At 42.2% G+C, this 22,242-nt stretch overlaps 5 protein-coding genes across 5 annotated transcripts; 2 read left to right on the top strand and 3 right to left on the bottom strand. All coding sequences in view use genetic code 11, as the record gives it.

Moving 5' to 3' along the window:
• Positions 1–461: 461 nt before the first annotated feature.
• Positions 462–944, top strand: EGR_02380 (hypothetical protein; the record flags this gene model as incomplete). Its single annotated transcript, XM_024491629.1, has 1 exon — positions 462–944. The coding sequence occupies one exon, from the start codon at positions 462–464 to the stop codon at positions 942–944; it is 483 nt and encodes a 160-aa protein (XP_024354135.1).
• A 785-nt stretch (positions 945–1,729) lies between these two features.
• Positions 1,730–4,952, bottom strand: EGR_02379 (Histone-arginine methyltransferase CARM1; the record flags this gene model as incomplete). The annotated part of the gene is made up of 10 exons (XM_024491628.1): positions 1,730–1,842; positions 1,985–2,414; positions 2,613–2,747; positions 3,050–3,151; positions 3,362–3,565; positions 3,717–4,071; positions 4,211–4,437; positions 4,478–4,618; positions 4,651–4,795; positions 4,825–4,952. 10 exons carry the CDS (start codon positions 4,950–4,952, stop codon positions 1,730–1,732), a joined length of 1,980 nt encoding a protein of 659 aa, XP_024354134.1.
• Positions 4,953–9,689: 4,737 nt separating this feature from the next.
• On the bottom strand, positions 9,690–11,118 carry EGR_02378 (Homeobox protein Hox-B1a; the record flags this gene model as incomplete). The annotated part of the gene is made up of 3 exons (XM_024491627.1): positions 9,690–9,885; positions 9,930–9,993; positions 11,025–11,118. 3 exons carry the CDS (start codon positions 11,116–11,118, stop codon positions 9,690–9,692), a joined length of 354 nt encoding a protein of 117 aa, XP_024354133.1.
• Positions 11,119–13,700: 2,582 nt separating this feature from the next.
• EGR_02377 (Cytochrome b-c1 complex subunit Rieske) lies at positions 13,701–16,279 on the top strand (the record flags this gene model as incomplete). The annotated part of the gene is made up of 8 exons (XM_024491626.1): positions 13,701–13,788; positions 13,823–14,023; positions 14,533–14,841; positions 14,935–14,993; positions 15,247–15,496; positions 15,529–15,675; positions 15,743–16,045; positions 16,116–16,279. The coding sequence occupies 8 exons, from the start codon at positions 13,701–13,703 to the stop codon at positions 16,277–16,279; spliced, it is 1,521 nt and encodes a 506-aa protein (XP_024354132.1).
• A 1,826-nt stretch (positions 16,280–18,105) lies between these two features.
• EGR_02376 (Adenylate kinase 2) lies at positions 18,106–22,100 on the bottom strand (the record flags this gene model as incomplete). The annotated part of the gene is made up of 6 exons (XM_024491625.1): positions 18,106–18,238; positions 18,297–18,446; positions 21,249–21,442; positions 21,518–21,685; positions 21,722–21,958; positions 21,993–22,100. 6 exons carry the CDS (start codon positions 22,098–22,100, stop codon positions 18,106–18,108), a joined length of 990 nt encoding a protein of 329 aa, XP_024354131.1.
• Positions 22,101–22,242: the final 142 nt, after the last annotated feature.

Below are 22,242 nucleotides of genomic sequence, written 5' to 3'. Positions count from 1 at the left end.
GCGTACCTTTTTTAGCGATCCCGTTACCCTCTTACATTGGTGAACTAGTAATTTCCCCCATATTAATGACGAAAATTGGAATCTTCAAGTTTAACGAAATTCGTGCTTTGGACACATCAAAAATATGTTTCATGTTCAGCCAGGATATTTTATTTCTTAAAATCAGTTTCGACCGCACTCGGAATTTTGGATGATGTTTAATGGTTATGACCTTGTCCCTCCTTGCCTGTCACATCGTGCTGCCTCTGTGGTAAGGCTTTCTAGAGCCAATCAGTCTCTCGGTTTGGGGAAACGGGTAGTGTTTCCGGCTGAGCTCCTGTGCCTTTTCTGATGATCGTTTTTTAACAGTTGACATCTTTGAGCCGTTTGTGAAAAAGGGGCTACTTTACATATTCATATTGAAAGTTAACGTATGATGAGTATTTTCTTACAAGATAACTGCAGGATTTTTCCTTTAAGGGATGATGAGTTCTCAACGCGGAAATACTCAGCGAAGCAGGCCTCAAAAGTATCAGAATACAAGTGCCTTCAAAAACAATATGCATGATACATCAAAGAAAACTGCATTGTTGAACCAGTTAGAAATGGATGGATTATGTGCAAGGTGTGAAGCGATAATCGAGTGGAAGATAAGATATAAGAAACACAAACCTTTGACTAAACCTCGAACCTGGTATGTTTTATTTTTTTCTGTTGCCCTAACCCATAGCCACGTAACTTTCCATAATTCCTTCATAGCTGTCATGAAGGCAATGTCAGATTTGCCTCTGAAAACCATTATAATTATGTACTCGCAATCTTGCTTTTCAGCATTAGATGTGGTCAGCGAAGTGTTAAGAGGGCTTACTTCACCACGTGTGAGCTCTGCATTTCTGCCTTTAATACATGTGGAAAATGCGGTCAGGAGATTAATGCCGTTCCTCCTTTGTGAGTTTGCTCCTTGAGCAAGTAATCATCTTCTAGACCCGCCCTTGAGCAAGGTGAGATCAACGAGCACTCCGAAACGAATTTCGTAAAAGTTTGCTAGAGGGAATCGCGTTAGCTACTAGTACTTATGCCCACCGGTTACGGTGGCCTTTTAGTGAGGAATTTGTTTCAGATACTCAGAGGAGGTGTGGTGTGCCTGCACCATATTTGGTGCTCACTACCCCACTCTACTATTTTGTAGATATTTGACTCCTCTGTTAGGCCCTTCGTGTTATGCCCTCAGTAATCTTCTTATTGTTCAATCACTGATTGCAATTCAAGAAAACCTACTACTGATGACGGAATTCAAGACGAATAAATCCGATCACAAGGCCGCGGAATATGCAGTGAAAAACCCCTTGGAGGAGAAAACGCGATCCTCGTCAGAATACAGTGTTAACTCGGGTGACGAATCCCAATAGTAGGCTCCACTCGAATGCCCATTGTGCCCTTCTTCATCGTAAAAGAATCGGTCATCTCTTTATCTGCCTGCACTTTATTTTCATTTAACATATCATTATGGTAAATACACACCCACACAGAACATATGAGGGACTAATTGATTCGAAAATTAACCCGCAGAAAAGTTGGCTGCAGATGAGAAACGCACGACTGCTGACAGTTCACGTTGGCATGATAAGTTTGAAAGAGAGGTCTGACATTGATCGCTAAGCATTAGTCGTACGGTGAAGGGTTGCCTGAATGATGAAGGGTGAGGTTTTTACAATGGGATGAATCTGTACGTCTTGAGGGGTCGATGGCCCTATGGAACAGGCGTTCGAGGATCGTAAAGAACGGTGTTCGATCCGGTCGGCGTCGAAATTTGGAAATGTCCAGCTTGCAGGGTGCTGGCAGAAGTGAGCAAGTGCGCTTGACCTGGATAAAACCAAAGTTAAGTCAGACTGATAGAAAACAACAGCTCAGAATTCTACAAAAGAATTAGGGGGTGAAAAAGCGCCTCACGCCGCGTATACGCTCTAGGCGTGAGAATACAGTAGAGGGCAAATTAACTAGGGACCTCCAAGAGCCCAGCATCCATTGGGGAAGACTTCACCAGCACCGATGGGGGCTGCATTCACCAACCCAGCGACAGCGCCACAGGGCGACTGGGGAAGGACCGTAGCGGCAGCGATCATTCCACCGCCAACTCCAATAGTTTGGTCAGGGACTGCGGTGGCGGCGGCAGCACTGGAGGGAAAGAGGAGGGTGGCACCGGGGCCGCCCACCGCAGCAGTGTTTGTAGCCACGAAGGCACCCCGACTAGTGGAGCCCGGATCGGCCGCAATGACTGTGGGTTGCGTCTGCGAGCCAACTACAGCAGTAGTCGACCCCACGACATTAGCGAAGTACATTTCAGTAGGCGACTTGGTGTGGGAGCCAGGTGGGGGAGCCGGAGGATAACCGGTATAGCGGAAGTGCGGATTTTTCAGGTCCAAGTGATTCGTTATCTATTCGAGATAAGTGAATCACAATAAAAGCGCCTACAGTACTAACGCGCCAGAAAATTATCGTTGCAATCAAGATGCCTTCCACATCAGATTGGTGTACCAGGCAGCCAAAATGAGGTTACATCAAACTGGATGGGCGAACGGGAAGTCGCTTGCGTTCAGAGGGACTGAATCTGCCTGTCAAACGATAGTACATACCTTTGTATCGCTGTTGGGAACCACTAGTTCGATTTCAACATCGTAGGACTGCCGCGTGTTAGCGACCATTTTCACGTGACCTGTCAGAATCTGGCCCTCTTGTACAAACAACGCGGTACCCAGTAAACACCGAACCTAAAGAAAATAACACCCATCAAAATCATAAAGTGCATCACAGTAATTTTTTTATAATTAACTGCAAAAAGCAAAACTTAGAATATCGCATTTGATTCCTGGTCACCAAGGTTTCTAACAGACGAAAGGATCGAAAAATGTTTTCGGCCAAAATAAATACTAAAGAAAAGGCAGATTTAGGGTGTTGAACCAATTAATAGTCAAGGTTACTACAGCGCAGTCGCAGTGGAAAAATGAGATTGTCAAGGTCTCTGTTACCACATAGAAGATGAAAAGATACCTAGCAGGTGAGATAAACGCACCTGATACCAGTGTGTAAGTGGTTCGGTTGGCGCTGTTGACAACCAAACATCGGTCTGAGAGCCCAGAAAACCAACGTCGAACCAAAACGCCAAACCATGTATCTAAAGCACCGATACGCTACCACTCATCAGCTGAGCATTGTATAGAATAAGCTAAGGATAGTAGAACATTCACATTTTAATTAGTGGCGTGGTTCAAGTATTTTGTGAGGGAAATCGTCTAACTACACTACATAATATAACTTTGCTGGTAAGGATAAAGAACAACACAGACTGTTTGAGGAACTTGGACAAGATGTGTCCAAAACTTACAGTTGAGCATTGACTGATGTGGAAAACTAATGGGATTTCAATGTTGGCGAGATCAGACTCGCTAACAGTTCGGAAGTCGACATTATGGACACAGGGTTCAGTCACAGGACAGATACTTATATCAAACGTATCCACGACCGGTTGATTAAAGTATTCTTTGATCGCAGCTCCGCGCAATGCACTCAGATCCATCCCATGGAAGCTCTATTTAATACAACAATATTAGGCTCATACAGATCCAGTTAGTAATGGTCAAGGCACAAAGCAAAGTTGAAGATCGGGGAGGTAAGGAATAACTTGTTGTTCATCACCATCTAATAACTGAAAACGCAACATCGAGAGTTAAGACACAAACCTGTTGATACCAGAAGTTGGCTTTCGTATACAATTCTGCGAAGAGGGCTTCATCAGAAAATGGCGCGACAAACATTTTACCAACAGAGGGAAACATGACACCGGGATTTGGCTCTGCGAAAACTTCTCCGTCCCAATTCTGGTAATTTTTGTTTACGAACGCGTCCCCCATCTCGGAATCAGAGCTGCCATTTTCACCAGCATCCCTTTTCCGCTTTGCACGGTGTTGAAAAGCAAGAAATTTGCGAGCATGCACGTAGGTCTCCAACATCCGTTCATTGTAGAGCATGTAGCCCATCGGCTCGGATACTATAACATCCACCGGTTCGGGTAGAGTAATGTCCTCTATCTTGCCACTACCAAAACAGACGAATTTGGATGGATGAGCACAGATATGGATAAAGGAATGGGTGCTTGGTGTGCAAGAGAGATAGTAGATGACAGTTCGGATAAGCTATTTTACTTTATACCAAACATTAAAGGAAAATAACATACCTAACAACCACAATTCGTCCGGCAAGCTTGTTGGCTTTCACGAGGACTTGGCAATGCTCAGCCATATTTGATGCTTCCACAGCGTAAACACGCTTTGCCCCAGCTTGCACTGCGAAAAACGACAGAATACCTGAACCAGCACCTACATCGAGAACAACTTTGCCGACGAAGTCAGCTTTTGAATTCGCTAGGATGGCACGCTGGTACGTAGACGTTCGAATATAATCCTAGAACAATTCATATTACTAGATGCTTGAGAAGTTTTACCTGCATCATATTTTGTTGTTGGCTGAGATAGCTGTAAAACTGGAAATACTGAACAGCTGACCATGAATCAGTCCTTTCATCAAACACGGACCCATGACCACATTTACTTAATTCCTTTGTGTTATTGTCAGAAATCGTATCCTATATGTTGGTTAATCAGCATAAAAGCCAACCATAAATCTTGAAATCTCAACAGAGTCGCTAAACGACACTAAGTACAGGGTATTGGGGTCATTAACGTCAATAAATACACTTTTGCCGAGGCAACGAATACATTGGCTGGGCTTAACATTTAATTCCAAAATAATTTGTTCATTTCTGAAGTGTGTTATAAGACAAACCCTTACTTAACAAAGGACAAAACGGTTTCATGAAGAGACTGCACTGCAAGACACAGCTCACGTTCGATCAATTCACAATGAAATGCTCCAGCCGTCAACTTCCGCAGATCAACGTTTTTAAATTTGAAAACCATGAGTACGAGCCCCAGCAGAAGTCGCCAGACGATAAACGAATCCTTAAAATAATGCGGGTTCCGTGACAAAGAATAAAACGACCAAAATAACGCAGGAGCCCAAGACCATAAGAGAAATATACAGTTGTTTAAAAGCAATTAATAGTCATAAGAACTTGCTTGTATATATTTTTTTGTTCGAAAGCCTTTCCTTTTATAATAAATAAATGCAATCCCACATAGGGAATAGAGTGCTAGAACATGTTTGCAATATTTTATGATGTACGAGCTTTTTTAAAGCTACGGTGCTTGTTGCTCCGATTTCTACCCTTTTTGCCCTAGATTTTGGAGGGCTTTGTTCAGTGATTATTTTAAACCAGGCCATATTCGCCCTCATTACATGAGTATTTTGAACCTCCTGCAGTGTTTAAGATCTTTGCTGAGATAGCCGTAACTTAAAAGAGCATGAGAGGAAGTATATTATTGGTGTTAAAATGGCTGAGAGGTTGATAATATTTATTTAACACTGCTCAGTGGAGAGGGAGGACGACCCAGGAAAAATGAAATGGCCGTTTTGCTTAACACATGGTTAAACAAAATATCACTTTACTGCACTTTCCTTAATCAGTCACCTGTGGCAACCCTGACAGCTACAACGTAGTCATTACTTCGACATCAACTCGCTAGCCAGCAGCAAAAGTCTTTCAATTTCAATGCTGCCCCGTCACCTACTTAGGCCCCATTCAGGCGGTGCAGACTTGGCCGAGATACTGCTTGGTCAATTAATTAACCTCTCTATATGGACACCGTAGACTGCTCCATAATAGACTTCGCCAAATGGCTTAAATCTAGTTGTAGCGTCCCGAGACTGCCTGAAGACGAAAGACACAATACTCGGGCAGAATATATACCCAGCGCAGAGAAGGTGTCTGGGCTATTGGCATGACCCAAAAGGCCAGCCCACCCAGCGAGGTACAAGAGGGGTAATTCAAAGTACAAAAGTGGCGCCTCACCAATACCGAGGGACAAACCACTATCGTATTACAGAGTTTCGCTTCAGTCATTGGTACCATTCTTGCAGAAGGTGGGATTGAATTAATTGCTGAAGGTGGACGCGATTTACAGCACTTCTTTTAGGCGTCTCCACAAATTCACTTATTTAGAGCAGACGTCCTTTATCTGTGGAGCTAAGGTTCTGTATTTAGCAGTAAATGTTATCGTAGTTGTCCTCTGGAATCGTATTTGCCTGCTGCTGCCAAAATAATGTGGAAGGAGACACATTAATATCGTATGGATAGTTTGGCGTCTACTAGTTTGGTCTGAAGACAAGTCGAGGAGTGAAAACACAATCTACGACAGGTGGGGTGCTCCGCGTAGTTCAAAGTATAGCTTGACAAAATACCACCTTACTTCACCTACAATCGTCCTTAGTCTTATTTTTCTATGTTAGCTTCTTTAAATTCAATTAAATTCATTTTATTAAATCGTGCTTAATTTAGGAAATGGGGGAAGGATTATGGCCTTCATTTGTCGATGGAATTTTGCAGTTATACTTTCCCAAAGGGCACCAATTATATCGAAGTTGTATTTTGTTGAATCATATCAAAATCCCATATTTTACTTACTTCTTGAAAAATTGCTTTGGTAGTTTATTCTTACCATGGCGACCATTGGAAAGTTGTCCACTTGATCAATTTTATTTTTGCTGTTTTTACTTCAAATGCTCAATCGCATGGACATCAATGAGTGCCTTAAAAGGATGATGAGTTAAACTGCCTATTTTATAAATAGCTTAAGTCAGTCTTAAGAATGTTTCTTCGGCAAGCTTTATAATTACATCTAGTAAGTCTTGATATTAATCACGATGCCCTTCGCTGTTATCATGACTGCATTTTATACTAATTGACCTGCTCTGGCTTAAACACGATGCACTAACCTAAACCCCATATTTGTTTAAACTTTCGACATTTACTAAGGGTATAATATCCCCATTCTAACTATTAGTTTATTAATTTTTACCTAGGCAGTCAATTTTTTACTTCATGTCCCATGCGTTTCAACTAATCAAAATGAGGTACAATAAAGTGCATAAATTCGTCTGTGATTTCCAAAAGTTACGATGTTCTCTTTTAAAGCAGGTAGCGTGTTAACCTGAATGTTTTAAAGTGTACAAAATACTCCCCATATATTAACCGTATTAGCCCACTTTTTGCAGAGAAATTCATTTTGCCCGGGGCGTAATATTTTGAGCACTTTAAGTAAAGAGATCCAATATCTCCTAATACTCTTTTTGAAAAGATTTTTGGAGGGATTATACAAACAATAACCCACGCAACTGCACTAAAGGAGTCTTTAGTTGTTAACCTAAATCTTTTTCGAGTGCGTCAGTTGCTGCATTGCAATACACGCCTGTTTGAATGTGCCTTTCGGGTTAGAGGCTGTGGGTAAATACAATCCCCGCGGTGGATCGGGAGCTATCGGACCCCGAGGAGGTGAAAAAGCACCCTGAACATGCTTAAAGCGTGGTATCTCCACCCCCTTAGCCATCACTACCCCATGAAGCGTGCCCTCGCTCACCGCGTCCACTCGTTTCAGAGTAAAGATTGAAAGTGGAACAGAGCCTTTTGCAGCAGCACAGTAAAAACAGTTAAATTTAGTTTTCCGCACTTTCGGCAAAAAATTTTCTCAAGAGCTGGTAATTTAGTCCCGGCGCGGACTGCACTCTCAAGGTGGGGGCATAAAATTTTTTCATACTAGTGAAAAATAAGGCAATATTGAAAACTACACAAGTGAACTGAGAACGGTTTTTAAAAACGCGACGATTTTAAAGTCAAATCTACTTTTAAACAACTCAAGCTGATTGACATTTGCGGCCTTCTGTTTTAATAGCAAGTCTTAATTATAATGGACAGTGGTAAAAGCTCAAAAGAAAACAAAGCTTTTATATTCTTAGTACGGAAGGAAACAAAATGATTCAAACGTCTACACTTTCATCAAATCTTTAAAAGTACTGTGCAAAATGTTGGTACTTAGCCAGTTTTTTGAACAAATTTTTCTCGGATGCTCTCCTGCAGTTTACGGCCTATTTCCCTCTTTTAAGTTATGTCCTTGGAAAGCGGGGTGTCTGTACATTAGAATGCCATCTTTCATGCATCAAACAGTTTTGAGGATATGTGAATGAGCCTATGTCCTTCTTACACTCTTAGCGAGGCTGTTACAAGGCTAATAGGATATCAGTCAATGCCTTCTGATGCATGTGAATTGCTGTTTTTCACAATCATCTTGTTGCAAAAACGTTAAAATCTGAGTTCCTACGAGTTGTTTCAACTTGTTTTAGTCCTTTTCTGACTTTCATGACAGAAATTGGTATTAGTTTTAGTGGAATACTCTGATTACTTGTTAACGTTTTGTTTTGGTTTCTCGAGCATTTAAGACACCGCCCTTGTACTTCCGGTGAGCGTCCTGACCTCTGGTCCATTCCAGTAAAGGCAACCCTCTTTGAACGTCGCCAATAGATACTATGCTTAAGTCTTATCCTACTTTGTTTTCAGTGAAATCTCAGGGCGCTACATAGATAAAATCGCACAGTAGTAGTATGCATATAATACCAACCGGCTAAATTTCAACTTTTTTAAAGGGGTCTATAAAGAAAACCCTCAAAAAAAATTTGCTGCAGTTCACATCAGAAAATATTCTGTATTTACAGGAATGAACCCTAAAACTAATTATCTGCAGAAAACTATCACATGAATGCGTTGATTCACTTATTATGTCCCGTGTATTCTGCGACTGACTTAACCTGAAATGCTATCGTATGCTGGATGGTTTTGCAAATTCGATGTAGCAACTCCCTTCCAAATACTTGCTCTCTGAAAATACTTATAATGTTATGTACAGAAAGCCCAATTTAATATTTTTAGTCACTCGGATTTATTGTGGTGTAGTACGTGATTGTTTAAGTGTGCACTTTAAGCAATGGGCGGTCAGTAAATACGAATACAACACTATCGGTCCCCAAGGAGGAAACGAGTTACCCGTATCCTTTTATTTATCACTACACAACAAAGGATGCCCTCGCCCAGCTTGTCTGCTCGTTCCAAAGGTGTGAAGGCTGCGGTGGAAGAGAGAAACACCGAGCCTATTACGGTGGGCTACCCAATACGTCAAACACTTTGTGATACCAATGGCATTGCCACCGGCAAGCCAAATCCACTGTATATGAAAATAATAAAGAAATATTTCGAGGCTTTAGTGCATGATGCTAAAACTAATGAGGTGTTGTGCTTCTATGTAGTTACCGTTAATATAACGGGGCCTTTGTGTGTGAGTAAGTGAATCACTAGGGGTCAGTTATTTGCAAAATGCAAACAAAGGGCTCCAAAGTTGTTTAATTTTTCCTTTTATGTAAACAAGCAGCTAACTGAAATTCACAGTGCTGCAAGAGAGAGCTGCATTAGGGGAACTACTGACTCCTTTTTTCGAGACTTGGATCAAGCCCTTTTCCTAACATATTTAAAGCTTTCTTAAACTACCTTTTCAAAATAAACTAAGCATATTTTGCCATGATAATGTTCGATTCCACTCGAATGTATGTTAAAAAGGACTCTAGATTTATTCACCGCTCCATCTCACGAATTATGGGTCACAAATAACTACTTGAAGCGAGTTATGTACTGTGAATTTAATATTTTTGCTAAATATGATACAAGACAGCAAAGATGTTTCAATAACCAGAGTTCAGCAAATTAAAAGATCGGATTAGAAGTGCCGGTCACTTTTGAGGCGCTTCTTGAGTTTCATACGCCTGTTCTGGAACCAAATTTTGACCTGTGTCTCGGAGATCCCCAGCTCACTGGCAATCTCGTCGCGGCGCGTTCGAGTGAGGTAATGGGAAAAGTGAAACTCCTTTTCCAGCTCCGTCAGTTGATGTGTGTTGAAACTGATTCGCGATGCTCTGTTGAGGAATTTCTCGTAAATAAGGTGGAAATTAAAACGTACTTTTTCGGGGCCATTTCACTGTTCCCCTCATTGTTATTGGATTCGGAAACTTCGGATGGTGAAACTAAAAATTTCAGTGAACTCTTTCTGTAAACCCGTTTTGGCCCAAAGGCGTTTATTCCACTCCCATTTACCACTGTGTTATGTGTGAGTTGACGAAGGCCTAGCATTATACGACAATTCTACCACAATTCCGGCCATTTTCGGAGGTACAGCAATCTTCAAACATGGTTAAACGTATATTCTTTATTCAAACTCAAACTAGTGTAAATACGAAGAGTTCATTTAGCCTAATTACTTAGGTAACTCTCCGTTAATGCAGCATAGGTTAGTCATTTTAACAAATGGCTTCAGTTTATTACATTGGACGCCAAAGCCTCCTGTAAATTTCTTCGTCCCACGTGTGAGTTTAGAATATCTCCACATCAAATAAAATTGGCCATTTTAAGCAGTTCAATTCGCTAAGAACTGGCCTTTGGGCATCCAAAGTGTAGACTTCACAACCATGCAGGTGGATAATGTTACATACTTGGGCTGAATTCCTGCCTATAGTGCCTTCCTGTTAAAAAGCGGTCATGAAGGCTCGGTGTCTCAAACCAAAGCAGGGGATACTTTTACGACCACCTCCAGAGTTCTTATACGTCTACTCAATGCTTTATAGTTAAAACAAATTTTAAATCCCATAAAAAGTCGAGCCGTGCTCTATAAAATAGCTTACAATCTATGGTCGGCAGTCATCTTGACACAGAGTGTAAGGTTAATATTAAGTCTGCGAAATATTGCGATTTTCCGCACATTTTTCGGCATAAACTCTTGTATTGCAAAAAACTGGCTCAGGCTAAATAGTCTACTGAATTAGTGATGAACTTATTCTACGTTACTTAGAGACTATTTTGACATACTTTAAAACCTAAAAAAGGGGTAAATCCATGTTTTAAATGGGTGCTAGATGTTAACAAATAAGGGTATGCGATTGTGGAATAATAAAAGTCAAAATGTAATAACGTTCCTGCATAAAATTATAAAAAAAACTAGCAGGTCAATACATATGTTTATCTTTTAAAAGAATCAATGTATTTGTCACCGTGTGCTCACCCGATTTTGACTTGGCAGGCAAGTGTTGAGGATAAGGTGGGAGATTTCCCGTAAATTTCTTCTCGATTGGATCCTCTAGAGGAGCATCGCTCATTATAAAAGTAGAGACAAAGGTCCCATTGTTAACTGCTCTTTTATTTAGGGCCGACTAAAGGCAATAATGTGATTGGATGAATTTTAGCATCTCACATGCAACCCTACACGAATGATTTTGGTCTATGTAATACGTTGGTTGTTTACTTAGCCCTCTTTTTTGATGAAGGGGTTACATGTGGTTCCCGCCATCGCACCTCCGCCGGGTGGACTAGACTCCGGTTCATGTCAGTAGGCCCCAAGCCCATCTGTAGGTCGATAATGCAATTTTTACCCAGGTAATGCGTCTTTTTTTACCCTCAGGAAAACCTCAGAGAGCTACATTAGTGGCAGCAGAATGAGAATTCCATCTTAAGGGACATCTACTCCGAGTTCTGCTACCGGATAATAAGCCTTAGAGAGGAGGTAGAGCCGCATAAGCTGCAGAAAAGAGAATCGGTGACAACCCCTAAAAGAAAACTAAAACTGACGTCTAACTTTGACAACTGCCTCTGCAGGAAAGCTACTAAAAAATAAAGCAGCTCTAGCCGTGAACCATCTGGAAAATTACATTACAGTTTTGCCCACAGTACATACATAAAGATATAGAAAATGTAAACTGGCCATACCTCCTCCACTTCACTACTAGCTCGACAGGCCCCAGCTAAATGTGCTTGAGCCGCTCTGAAGAACAACTTTGCAAGGAGGTATAGAAGAGAAACCCTTCCCTCAAGGAATTGTTCAATTCCATCCTTTTTTACGTGATCGCTTTTAGGCCAGTGTTTTGTGACTATGGATTTTTGTAATGGCCAACACATTTCCAGTGTCTGAATTCGGTTTCCACAGAGATCAAAGCTCCAGATGCAACAGAACTGCCAAGAGGAATCATTGACACTGTAGTTAAGTATCTTCACAGTTGAGTGGAAATTTGATGACTGACAGGATTTTTCCTTACGGAGCAGATTAATAAGTGATGACTGGCTTGGGAAGTTGAATAAGGCTAGCACCACGAACGACACTCGAAGGAGGAGAGGACCACGTAATGGGCCAGCTGTTTAATTTTCAGTTACGGTTAAGAGGCCATATAGGTGTCTTGCCATTGCAACTTCGCCATATTGTACGTCGATACTATGTATCTTGCTCTGATACTGTATTTTCTATTGTCTCTAAAAAGTTGAAACGCAACAACTACTGAGGGAAGCAGACTTACGTATAATATTCAGTCTGAATTGTACTTTCTTTTAGACGAAGAGTATTCTTGAAGGCAGACCATAGCTTACCAAACCTTATGCACAAGGAATTAAATAAACACCTTAAAATTCTAATAGGCTTTGTGCTATTATGGAAAACAAATCATACAAGAAAGCAAACATTGGTCAAACTTAGAAAATTGACATATGGTGTAATACTTATTTTGTTTTAATGTGCCCTTCAGGGAGGAGGAATCAGGAACTACGAATCTCGTGACCGGATCGTCCTCTCCCTTACCTTGTGACTGCGGCTCCTCTCCTTCTTGAATATTGTATTTTCCCTCATACATCTTGTCACCTTTAATAAAGATGTCCAGCGCAAGTCAACCGGGCTTGTCTAGGAACGCTAGGAAGAGGGAAGCGGAGACCGAGGAGTCTCGCTTCACAATGGCTCTCCTAAAAGTCATTCACAACAACAACAAATGCTCACTCATTTGAGCAAAAAATAAGACAAACATGAATTACTCGTTAATAAATCCACTACGTTGGTTGTTTGACTCTCTGATTTGGTGAGGAGCCACCTTCAACTGGGCCACTGTACTAAGCCGGTGGGGCTGACCTTTGGGTCATGCCAGTAGCCCTAGTCCCCAATGTGTGTCGAGTACACATATTCTGACCCAGCATTTTCTCCTCTTTCGTCCTTAAGGAAGTCTCAAGATACTTCATTAATGCCAACTGGTCCTGTTATAAGGCTTTATTCTCGGATACCCTTTAAGTAGGTTGATTTAGGCACTCTCGTGTCGGTCGTTGTCGGTGATGTTGCACTTGGCTTTAGTCCCCCTTAAATTAATTTAAGTTTTGCTCCTCTAACGTAAAACATCTGTAGTATGCTTAACACTCCTTGAAAATGTGCCTAGTTTGGATTATAAAAATCGAACGAATCTGACCTTGAAATGTGTTGTTCTTCACTACTAATCCCTTCCCGGCTTAATTGTAATCTGTGGTGTTGTGTTCGCGGTTTTGTGTAATGGAGTTTCTCTTGGGTGATGTGTCTGACTCAGACTTTTTAATCAATTATCAACTTGAAAACCAGATTGGACTTGGAAGTCTCCCTTTTCCCACAATGAATAGTACGCCTGTATTTTCTTAAACTTCTCCCGTAGAAAGTGGATCAGGTGTCTGTACATTCTTCCTTACAAACTCTTGTCGACTAAGCACACGATGTCCATTTCGTCATATTAAAGGCGATAAAACTGTTGTTTGCAAGCATTGGCTACGTGGCCTTTGCAAGAAGGGGGACGATTGTGATTTTCTGCACGTGTACGACATGACTAAAATGCCAGAGTGCTACTTCTTTTCAAGGTTCGGTATGATTCCTACATAGGTACGTTATTCGCTTGGTTAAGGTGTGTGTATGAATAAGGAGTGTCAATTTCTGCATGTGGATCCAGCCACAAAGATACAGGATTGTGCCTGGTATGCTCGGGGGTTTTGTCGAAATGGTATGCTTTAACTCTTCTTACAATCGATGTCTAGGTCCAGCCTGTCGCAATCGTCACGTACGGCGTGTAGCCTGCCAAAATTTTATAAACGGCTTTTGTCCAGATGGCCCTGACTGCAAACAGGCGCAGTATGTATATCCTACTTTGCACTATTATTTTTTTAGTCCCAAATGGTGGCCGCTTCCTGGATCTGATCAAGAACATCACAAACAAAAATGGATTTGTCATCATTGCAGTAGGTTTTCAACTGGTTTTTTTTTCCTCGCATCATCCAAGTAGCTCATTTTCAGTGTTCATATAAATGCGTACATTTCAGTGCTTATGTGCTTATGTGTCGATACTTAAAGCACTTCGTTAGGGTAATCTATAAATCCTCCCGTTTTTTGATATCTCTGTTTCGTACACGGTTTTGCAATGTTAGTAAAGGTTTTAACACTGGAATGCATCCAATGTACCCTAAGCATCGGTTTTTATGGAGCACTAGTCCCTTAAAGCGGAATTTCTCAAGGAATGAATAACGCATACCATAGCGAATGGCAAAAACTCAGTACACGGTAATCCTCAACAAAATGCTAGCATCTTAGAATAGGTTCGTGCCAGGACATTTTCCTTTCTTTCTCAGCCTCCCCTAAGGCAACTGAGCTGTACGTGAGCACCGTTATGCTTGCTATCACAGATTATTGTGTCTGGCTACTTTGTACTCATTTTTTGTCTTGCAATTATGAATGAACTCTTGTGTTACAGAGGAGAGAGGCCACAAGGTTCAGTTCTGCCATAAACTGCCTTTGGAGGAGCGCCAGCGATTGCAGGAGCAGTCGTCACAGCGCTATCAGCCGCCCTTTCCATCTTCGAATCAGCCCCTTCTGGGCAACAATTCTGCCTTCTCCCAGGGACCACCTGGCAGAGGCAATTTGGCGGTCAATCCAAAGCATGGGAGCATGTCGGTGCAGCAGAAGCCATTGGATGAAGTTACCTGCTACAAGTGCGGTGACAAAGGTCATTATGCAAATAAATGTACCAAGGGATACCTTGCTTTCCTCAGCAAAGGCTCCAGTGAGGCTGCTCTCGGCATCACGCCAGGACCTTGATCTTAACTGCCTTTTATCTCTGCACAATCTGATACTATTTTTGTATACGTCTTCCCAGTTCTATCCGCGCGGGGGTTGGGGACGCGGTGGGGCCATCCCTCCTGTCGTGCTGGTGCGGTTAGCGTCATCGGTCCCCCTAGCTAACTGGGTTTGTGGGGTTGGGGTTTTGCTCCATCGTCCGGGTTGATCAGGGAGCTCGTTCCTGACTGGATGCCTTCACTTGATGTGAAAGTTTCTAAGCGTGTGGGGGCAACAAATCATTGGCATAAACCTTGTTTGTGTTGTCCCTTCGTTGGCGCTATTTGGATTGCTCCGCTTGTGCTTAGAAGAATTGATTTTCGATGCAATTCTTCTGTTGTGTTATTGGAAGTTGCGACGTGGACCCGCCCGGTTAGCGCCGTCGTTGTTGATAAAAAAGATGGCGTCTGGGCTCGTTTCCCCGTCCCGAGTTGTCGCCTCGGTGAGATCCATACCTCTGTCCCTAAGCACCACCTGTCCCAAATGCCTTAGTAACAAGGTCAAGCAACCACTTCCAACTCTCCCGTTCCCCCTCATTTCACGCGGTTATGGGCCACTTTTTTCAGTGATTAGTCGTTCGGTGGTGTCGTGCGGCATCGGGAGTACGTTCATTTCGAATACTTCATGTATCTAGTGCCTCAGCAGGTTCGTTTCTCTCACGTTGATGTCACAAGTGTCCCGAGTTTCGATGCACATCGCCTCAACTCTACCAGGGACCCGAAATCTCTTTCCTCAAAGACCGAGGTTAATCGGAAGGTCTTTACCTATACAATTGCATTTGGTAAGTATGATGTTATGATTTTTTTGTAAATCGTGACTTGTGAAGTTGGGCTATCTTCTGGTTTTAGCTGGTACAGTTCTAGCAACTACTTCGGCGAAATATGCAGTTAAGACGCTGATCCAAACTATTGGGCCTTCGGCCTCAACTCTGGCTCTTGCTAACTTGGAAGTGAGTTTGGCTTCCATTCCTGAGGGCAAGAATGTTGTTTTCAAGTGGAGAAATAAGCCATTGTTTGTACGACATCGAACTCAAAGTATGATTGATCAAGAGCGCAGCGTTCCACTCTCGTCTCTTCGCGATCCAGAGACCGATGAACAACGTGTAAAGGACCCAAAATGGCTCGTCTGTGTTGGTGTTTGCACCCACTTAGGTAAATGGTACAAGCAGCTGGCCTCCCTTTTCCGTTCTTGATTTAGATGAGAATTCTCTTAATCCTACAGGTTGTGTTCCTATTGCTGATGCCGGCGAATTCGGCGGCTATTACTGCCCCTGTCACGGCAGTCATTTTGATTTTTCGGGACGGATTCGAAAGGGCCCAGCTCCGACCAATATGGAAGTGCCTAGCTACAAGTTCATTGATGAGAATACTATCCTAGTTGGTTAACTTTGAGGTGTCCTTCTCGACCACTTTTGAAATTCCCCAAGGGGCCTGTGACTTCACACGACCATTTCGTTTTTTCTTCATCAGAGCTTGAGTGCTGACTTTGTTATACGAGTGCCATTAATAAGACTATTCGCAGCTGTTTTTTCTCACTGCTACTTCGTAAGATTGGTACTTTGGAACTGATCGCTCAAGTGCTTATAAACGTTGTTCCTGCCTGATTTTTGCTTATTTGCCAACGAGATGGCTGGTTGCGGTTCTTAATAAGCATGGTCTAGTTTTATTATTTTTAGTGTGTAGTTCTTTAAGGAGGTCAACCTCCGGTAGGTTTCGTTTGAGCTATTACCGGAGTTGGTCTCATGGGTTCGGGGTCCCTGCTTATCACTTGTGGGAGCGACCCACACCCCTTCTGTCTGTCATGCGGGAAAAAAGTAGATTGTGGGTATTTAGCCACGTTCTAGGGTTGGCTTCTTGGTACCTCGGCACTTATCTGTGCCTAAATGGGTATGCCTGGAGCCGGTTTTGACGTTTGAACACTTGATTACAAGTTCATTCATTACCATCTGGTTTGAATGGAAGTGGAACTCCCACTGGTGTCTTATTTTATGTTTTCCGGACGGGACCCTTCCAAAAAGGGTTGGTGATAGGTGTGAAATTCATGTTGTTCGGTTAATTCATTCCCACCTGATGCATAACGGAGTAAGACAGTAAGTGAAGCCGCTAATTGTCAAACGGCCGCAACCGTTGTCTTAGGAAGCTTGGGTCAAGAGAAAGCAGCTTGCCATAGTTATTATCTAACTTGCAAGGGCGTAACTGTGACTGTTCCTAGCTGATACTAAGGTTTCGACGTCATTGGGGCAATTTCTTGCCTCTAATAAGCACCGCTTACCAATACTGGTCAGGCTTGTGCATAACTTCCGTTATAAAAGGTGGTGTTGCCCTTACTTCGAGTTAAAAAGATTTGTTATGACCAATCTGGAACCCATTTAGACAAATAGTGAATGGTAATGTGCAACTGTAGTCATGAATTGAGAGGAGAAGAATATACATGGAGCAGCTTTGTGAACTACCATTTCTCCATCTGTATACGATCTGAAAATTTTGTACAAAGATATTCTGACACCTTTAAAACAACCAGATAGGTTCAATGAAGCAAAAGTTTTGAATTCCAATTAAATGCGTGGCAAGTGGAGAGCCGTGTAGCTTTGCACATCTGTGCTGAAATCGTCAAAGCTCAAGATAGAATGGAGGAACTTATATAAATAAGGGAAAAAGGGTCGGGAGGTTACTAACATTCCCCGGAGGTCATTTTAGAGAGAGGAACCACTACCTGCGGAGAATGAAGCATGCGTGTAGTTCAGCATATAGTTAAAAAAAAAAAACCAATTCACTGAATATCTCCTCGCTTTTTGAGTCATTCTCGCTACTCCCATTGACCATCCAACCGCTGCAACCTTGACGACCACAATGAGGTCAGTACTTTGACAACAAATCGCGAACCAGCAACACCGATCATGCAAGTTTTTGCATGTAAAAAGGCATTTCATTTCAACGTCGCTAATACATTCCGTCAACTCCACCGCATCCGAAGTCTTGTTCTATTCGTAAGGGAGAGTGCACCAACTTCAAACTACTCAACACCGAACCATGCTTTACCATGGGAACAACTCGGATGCCAGCCGGTAGTCGTAGGGATGTTGATCTAAAATCAGAGTCACATAGCAAATGCTAAAGTTTAAAAAGTTTCACTAAGCAAAAATTTCGCATCTATTCCTCATTACCCTATTCTTTCAATTTCAACACTCCCTCACCATCTGTCTCGGCTCCATTCAGTCGGTAGAGACTTGGAGGAGGTACTGCTTGGTCACTTGATTATCAACTTCATATTGGCACTGTAGACAGCCCATAATAGACTTTTCCGAATGGCCAAAGTCTGGTGTCTCTTTGGTAGTTAATACCAGTCTTACAGAACACGGGATTGAAGTAATTGCTGGGGGTGGACGTGATTTACAACACTTACTTTAGGCGTCTCCACAGATTGTCTATCCAGGGCGGATGTCCTTCTTCTGTGACGCCAAGATTCCGTGTTCGGCGGTAAATGTCATCGTAGTTGCCCTCTAGGATCATGTTCGCCCGCCGCTGCCACCAGCGCGACTCCCTGTGCTTTTCTCTAGATCGAAATAAATCAAAACAATGTCGAAGAAGATAGATAAACACGGAACAGAAGGAGTGAGGTTACTAACATGATCCGAGGATCATGTTGTGGAGCGAAAGTGTAACCTGCGGTAGCTGAGATGTCCGCGTAGTTGAACGTACAATTCACCACAGTACCAACTCACAACAATCGGCGCTGGAGATTAAAAAGACAAATTTGTGTTTTTTTTTTTGATAGCAAAGTTGAGTTTTTAACTGGTAGCGTAAAATGGCCATAATAAAGCAAAAATTACACCTTTATGAGAGCGGATTGATTACGTGACAAATTCCATTAACTGAATGCAGCCCAAAGTAAAATACAAAAGAACTTTGGGTTCCTTCATGACAGTATGCGGCCATTTAGACTCATTTCCATAAAAATTGTACGTACTGGAAGTATTTCACATTTTTATAATGGGAAACATGCCTAGATAAACTGCTATTATGCTGAGTTTGCCTGCAAATAATTGCTTGCTGCATGCATGAGCTTGGCACCCTTCCTTTGGACAATAAAACCCGTTAAGGTGCAAATCTTTGCAAGTATACTAACCTTCATTCTCCAGATATTTTGAGTTGCTGCTCAAAAGTGCCTTTGACACACGTCAGATATTCTAGTTACACATGCCTTACGCGTGGCACCAAGCAACAAGCATCACTGTGCTGTTTTTCTCTGCATATCTGTTTCACTGAGAAATCTGTGTCAATTAGTGCCATCAATTGGTACCATTCAGTTCTACCAATTCACTTAACGCCACTAACATTCACTTTCCAGTCGCTATAGATGTTCAAAATGAGAGACAATTGCATGGTTGGAAAAGGCGGCAGAGGACGAAATCAAAAGTGCTGCAGCTGTACAAGCATTCCTGTGGATGTTCAATGCACTTGTAAATAGAATAAACTACTGCACCGCCTATTCGGTAACTTAACTAGACTAGATTTGATAACGTTTCAAACGCCAAGTTTAGCTGCATTTAAAATAGCACCTTTATTTACTTAATTGACATTAAGTGTTTTCTCCGATGTCTCTCAGGGTCTTCTAAAACATTCTGCATAGCTCACATAAAACCTTCGTGCAAAATGTGATAACCGGTGCGAAAAATTCGTTTCCCTGTTTCTTGACGGTAACACATGACAGTTTTCTGTACAACTTTCAAACACTGGAATGACATACCTGAGAACGAGAAACGTCCTAAGGATGGTCTGCTACCATCGACCGTGGTCGGGTGATGCCAAACCGACCGCACGAATTGTCCACAAAACGTTAACGTAACACCACAGATTAATGACCACACCGTTTCGTGAGTGGAATGGTTTAGAACAACACTAATCAAACCTCACTTCTCATTCTTAGCGTATTCTTTGATTTATGTGCTATCGAGACTAAACAGCACGAATTTGGTCCAAAGTGTGTAAAATTGGTGGAACAAGGTAACTGCGAAAAGCAATAATTTATCCGAAGTAACAGAGATCTCATTTATACCCGAGGGAGTCATCGAATAGTCCAAGTAGGGTGAAGACTTGGACATATTTCCCTTTCTCTAGAAAAACTCAAATTTTAGAGCAAAAGTCTTGAATAAAGTCTATTCTCTAGTGCAGTTATAATCGAGTTTTGGACACCAATGTCAAATAAGAGTTGAAGAATCTACCTTACAAAGGCAATTCGAATGCATGTCCACCAAATTAGACGCTTCATACGTTGATACAGGAAGCACTACAGCGCCGCAACCATAAAGCAGAGGCCCATTTATACCCACACAAGAACTAGGCAAAAAACTAATAAATTAATGGTAAAAAGACGGCCAAGACCCAACATTTTTGCCTACTTAGCCAGTTCCAAATTAGGGTCTCCAATTTAACAGATACAATTAAGAAGTCAATAGCTTTTGCTGTCTCAATCCCTGCTCAGAGTGACTCTATGCCTATATCAGCCTAGGATACCGCAAAAGCACTCAGGTTTAAGATTTGAAGGGCTCACAGTCACTGAAGGAAATGGGCTTTTAAAAGGTCCCCACAATGTATGGTGGCTTTCGCCGTTGTAAACAATGTCACATTCCGGTCTCTCTCCGTTTTGGACAGATTAAAAAACCCTAAGTAGTAACCATCAGGGCACTTTAAAAATTTAAGACCCAGGAAGACACCTGGTTAGGTCCTCCTTGGCCAGCTACCTTTCACAAGACCTGCGCAGCTTAGAGCAAATGACTGCATGCATCCCCTGATTAGAACCCCTAGCATTGCTGTGTGGGGCATTTCTAACATGGGTGTCAACATACGAGACAACAGGATTTAAGACTAGACCGCATCCGCCACTGACGATTTCGAGAACGAAGTCAGGGCAAACCACTCAAGGCACATGGATTGCCACCCCAGCACTCACAGTCAGGTAGTGATGCTGTTCACAGGAGATTTTCGTCTATACAAATACATGATACAACGGTTCATGCCTGAATGCTCAACAAAATCTTGAAATGAGTTGAGTCCCACTGGAAATGTCTGGCAAATATGTGAGTTGGTCGGATGGTAACGTAAATACTACCAAGTAAAAGCAGAGTTTAAAGCTATACAAGGGTATGAGATCCAATGAACCAAGTAAGACGGCCTTAAGTTAGCTTTCACTAGCACCCTTTGGCAATGTCTAAACTAAAATGGCTGCAAGACAGCCTACGAAAGCAGAAAAAATGATGTGGTTGGACGAAATATATAAAGCATAAATCTACAATAATGTTCTGCAATTCACATGAAAAAAAAATTTGAAAGCACGACTGAGGATAGTTTTTTCTACTTTTGCCTGTCAATGCCTTTTGTGATGTCTCTGAAAACTTCATCCATGCCTTGGGAGCCATCGAGAGTAAGAAGCAAATTCCTTTTTTGATAAAATTCCAACAATCGAGACGTCATGTTGTGGTAACTCTCAAGACGCTTTCGAAGAACCTCTTCGGTGTCATCACTTCGCCGAACAAGTCTTTCTCCAGTGATCTAAAAACCACCCGATTTATGAATGAAGAGGGATCAGAATGGCAACTGAGTAGAATCATCGGAATATTCACGTACGTCATCAGTCATGGGAACCTTTGGAGGGTTGAAAGTTTCATGATAGGATCGTCCACTGGCCAAGTGAAAAAGCCTACCGCAAATCCGAGTTATGAGCAATTCATCAGCAACTCGAAGTTCTACAACAGCCGTAAGATCCTCCTTCCTCTTATGCAATAAATCGCTAAGCTGCAAATTATCAGTTGTCCGAAACGACTAGCAAACCTTTTCAGCTTGGGGAATCGTCCTAGGAAATCCGTCAAGAATGAAACCCTTTCGGCACTCGGGGCTGTCCAACTTCTGATCGATCAGTTCACATACAATGTCATCAGGCACCAGTTGACCCCCTTCCATAAGTCCTTTGACCTTATTTCCGAGTTCTGAGCCCGAGGACGTGATAGCTCTAAGCATATCACCAGTTGACAAATGACACACTTCATATTTTTTCATCAGACGGGACGCCTATAAGAATCTTTTAGAGGATAAACCCATATACTTGAGTGCCCTTCCCACAACCCGGTGGACCAATGAGTATAAGGTTGGTTTTGGATGCACCTTTCTCCTCAATGTTATGACCAAATCCAAGAAGGCTCAAAATACCCATTGTGAGTAACCCACGCTATCAACGAGGACAGCAGCAAAAAACGAAATGACGCAACGGAGGGAATGCACTGATGACAAAGCGCGATTGTCCATTAAAAGTGTTTCAAACTTGAGAATTTTTTGTTAGTGGGTTAATAACAGCT

The sequence above is a fragment of the Echinococcus granulosus genome, assembly GCF_000524195.1.
Source record: "Echinococcus granulosus chromosome Unknown EG_S00010, whole genome shotgun sequence".
Lineage (NCBI taxonomy): Eukaryota > Metazoa > Platyhelminthes > Cestoda > Cyclophyllidea > Taeniidae > Echinococcus > Echinococcus granulosus.
This window is presented reverse-complemented; position numbering and strand designations above follow the sequence as displayed.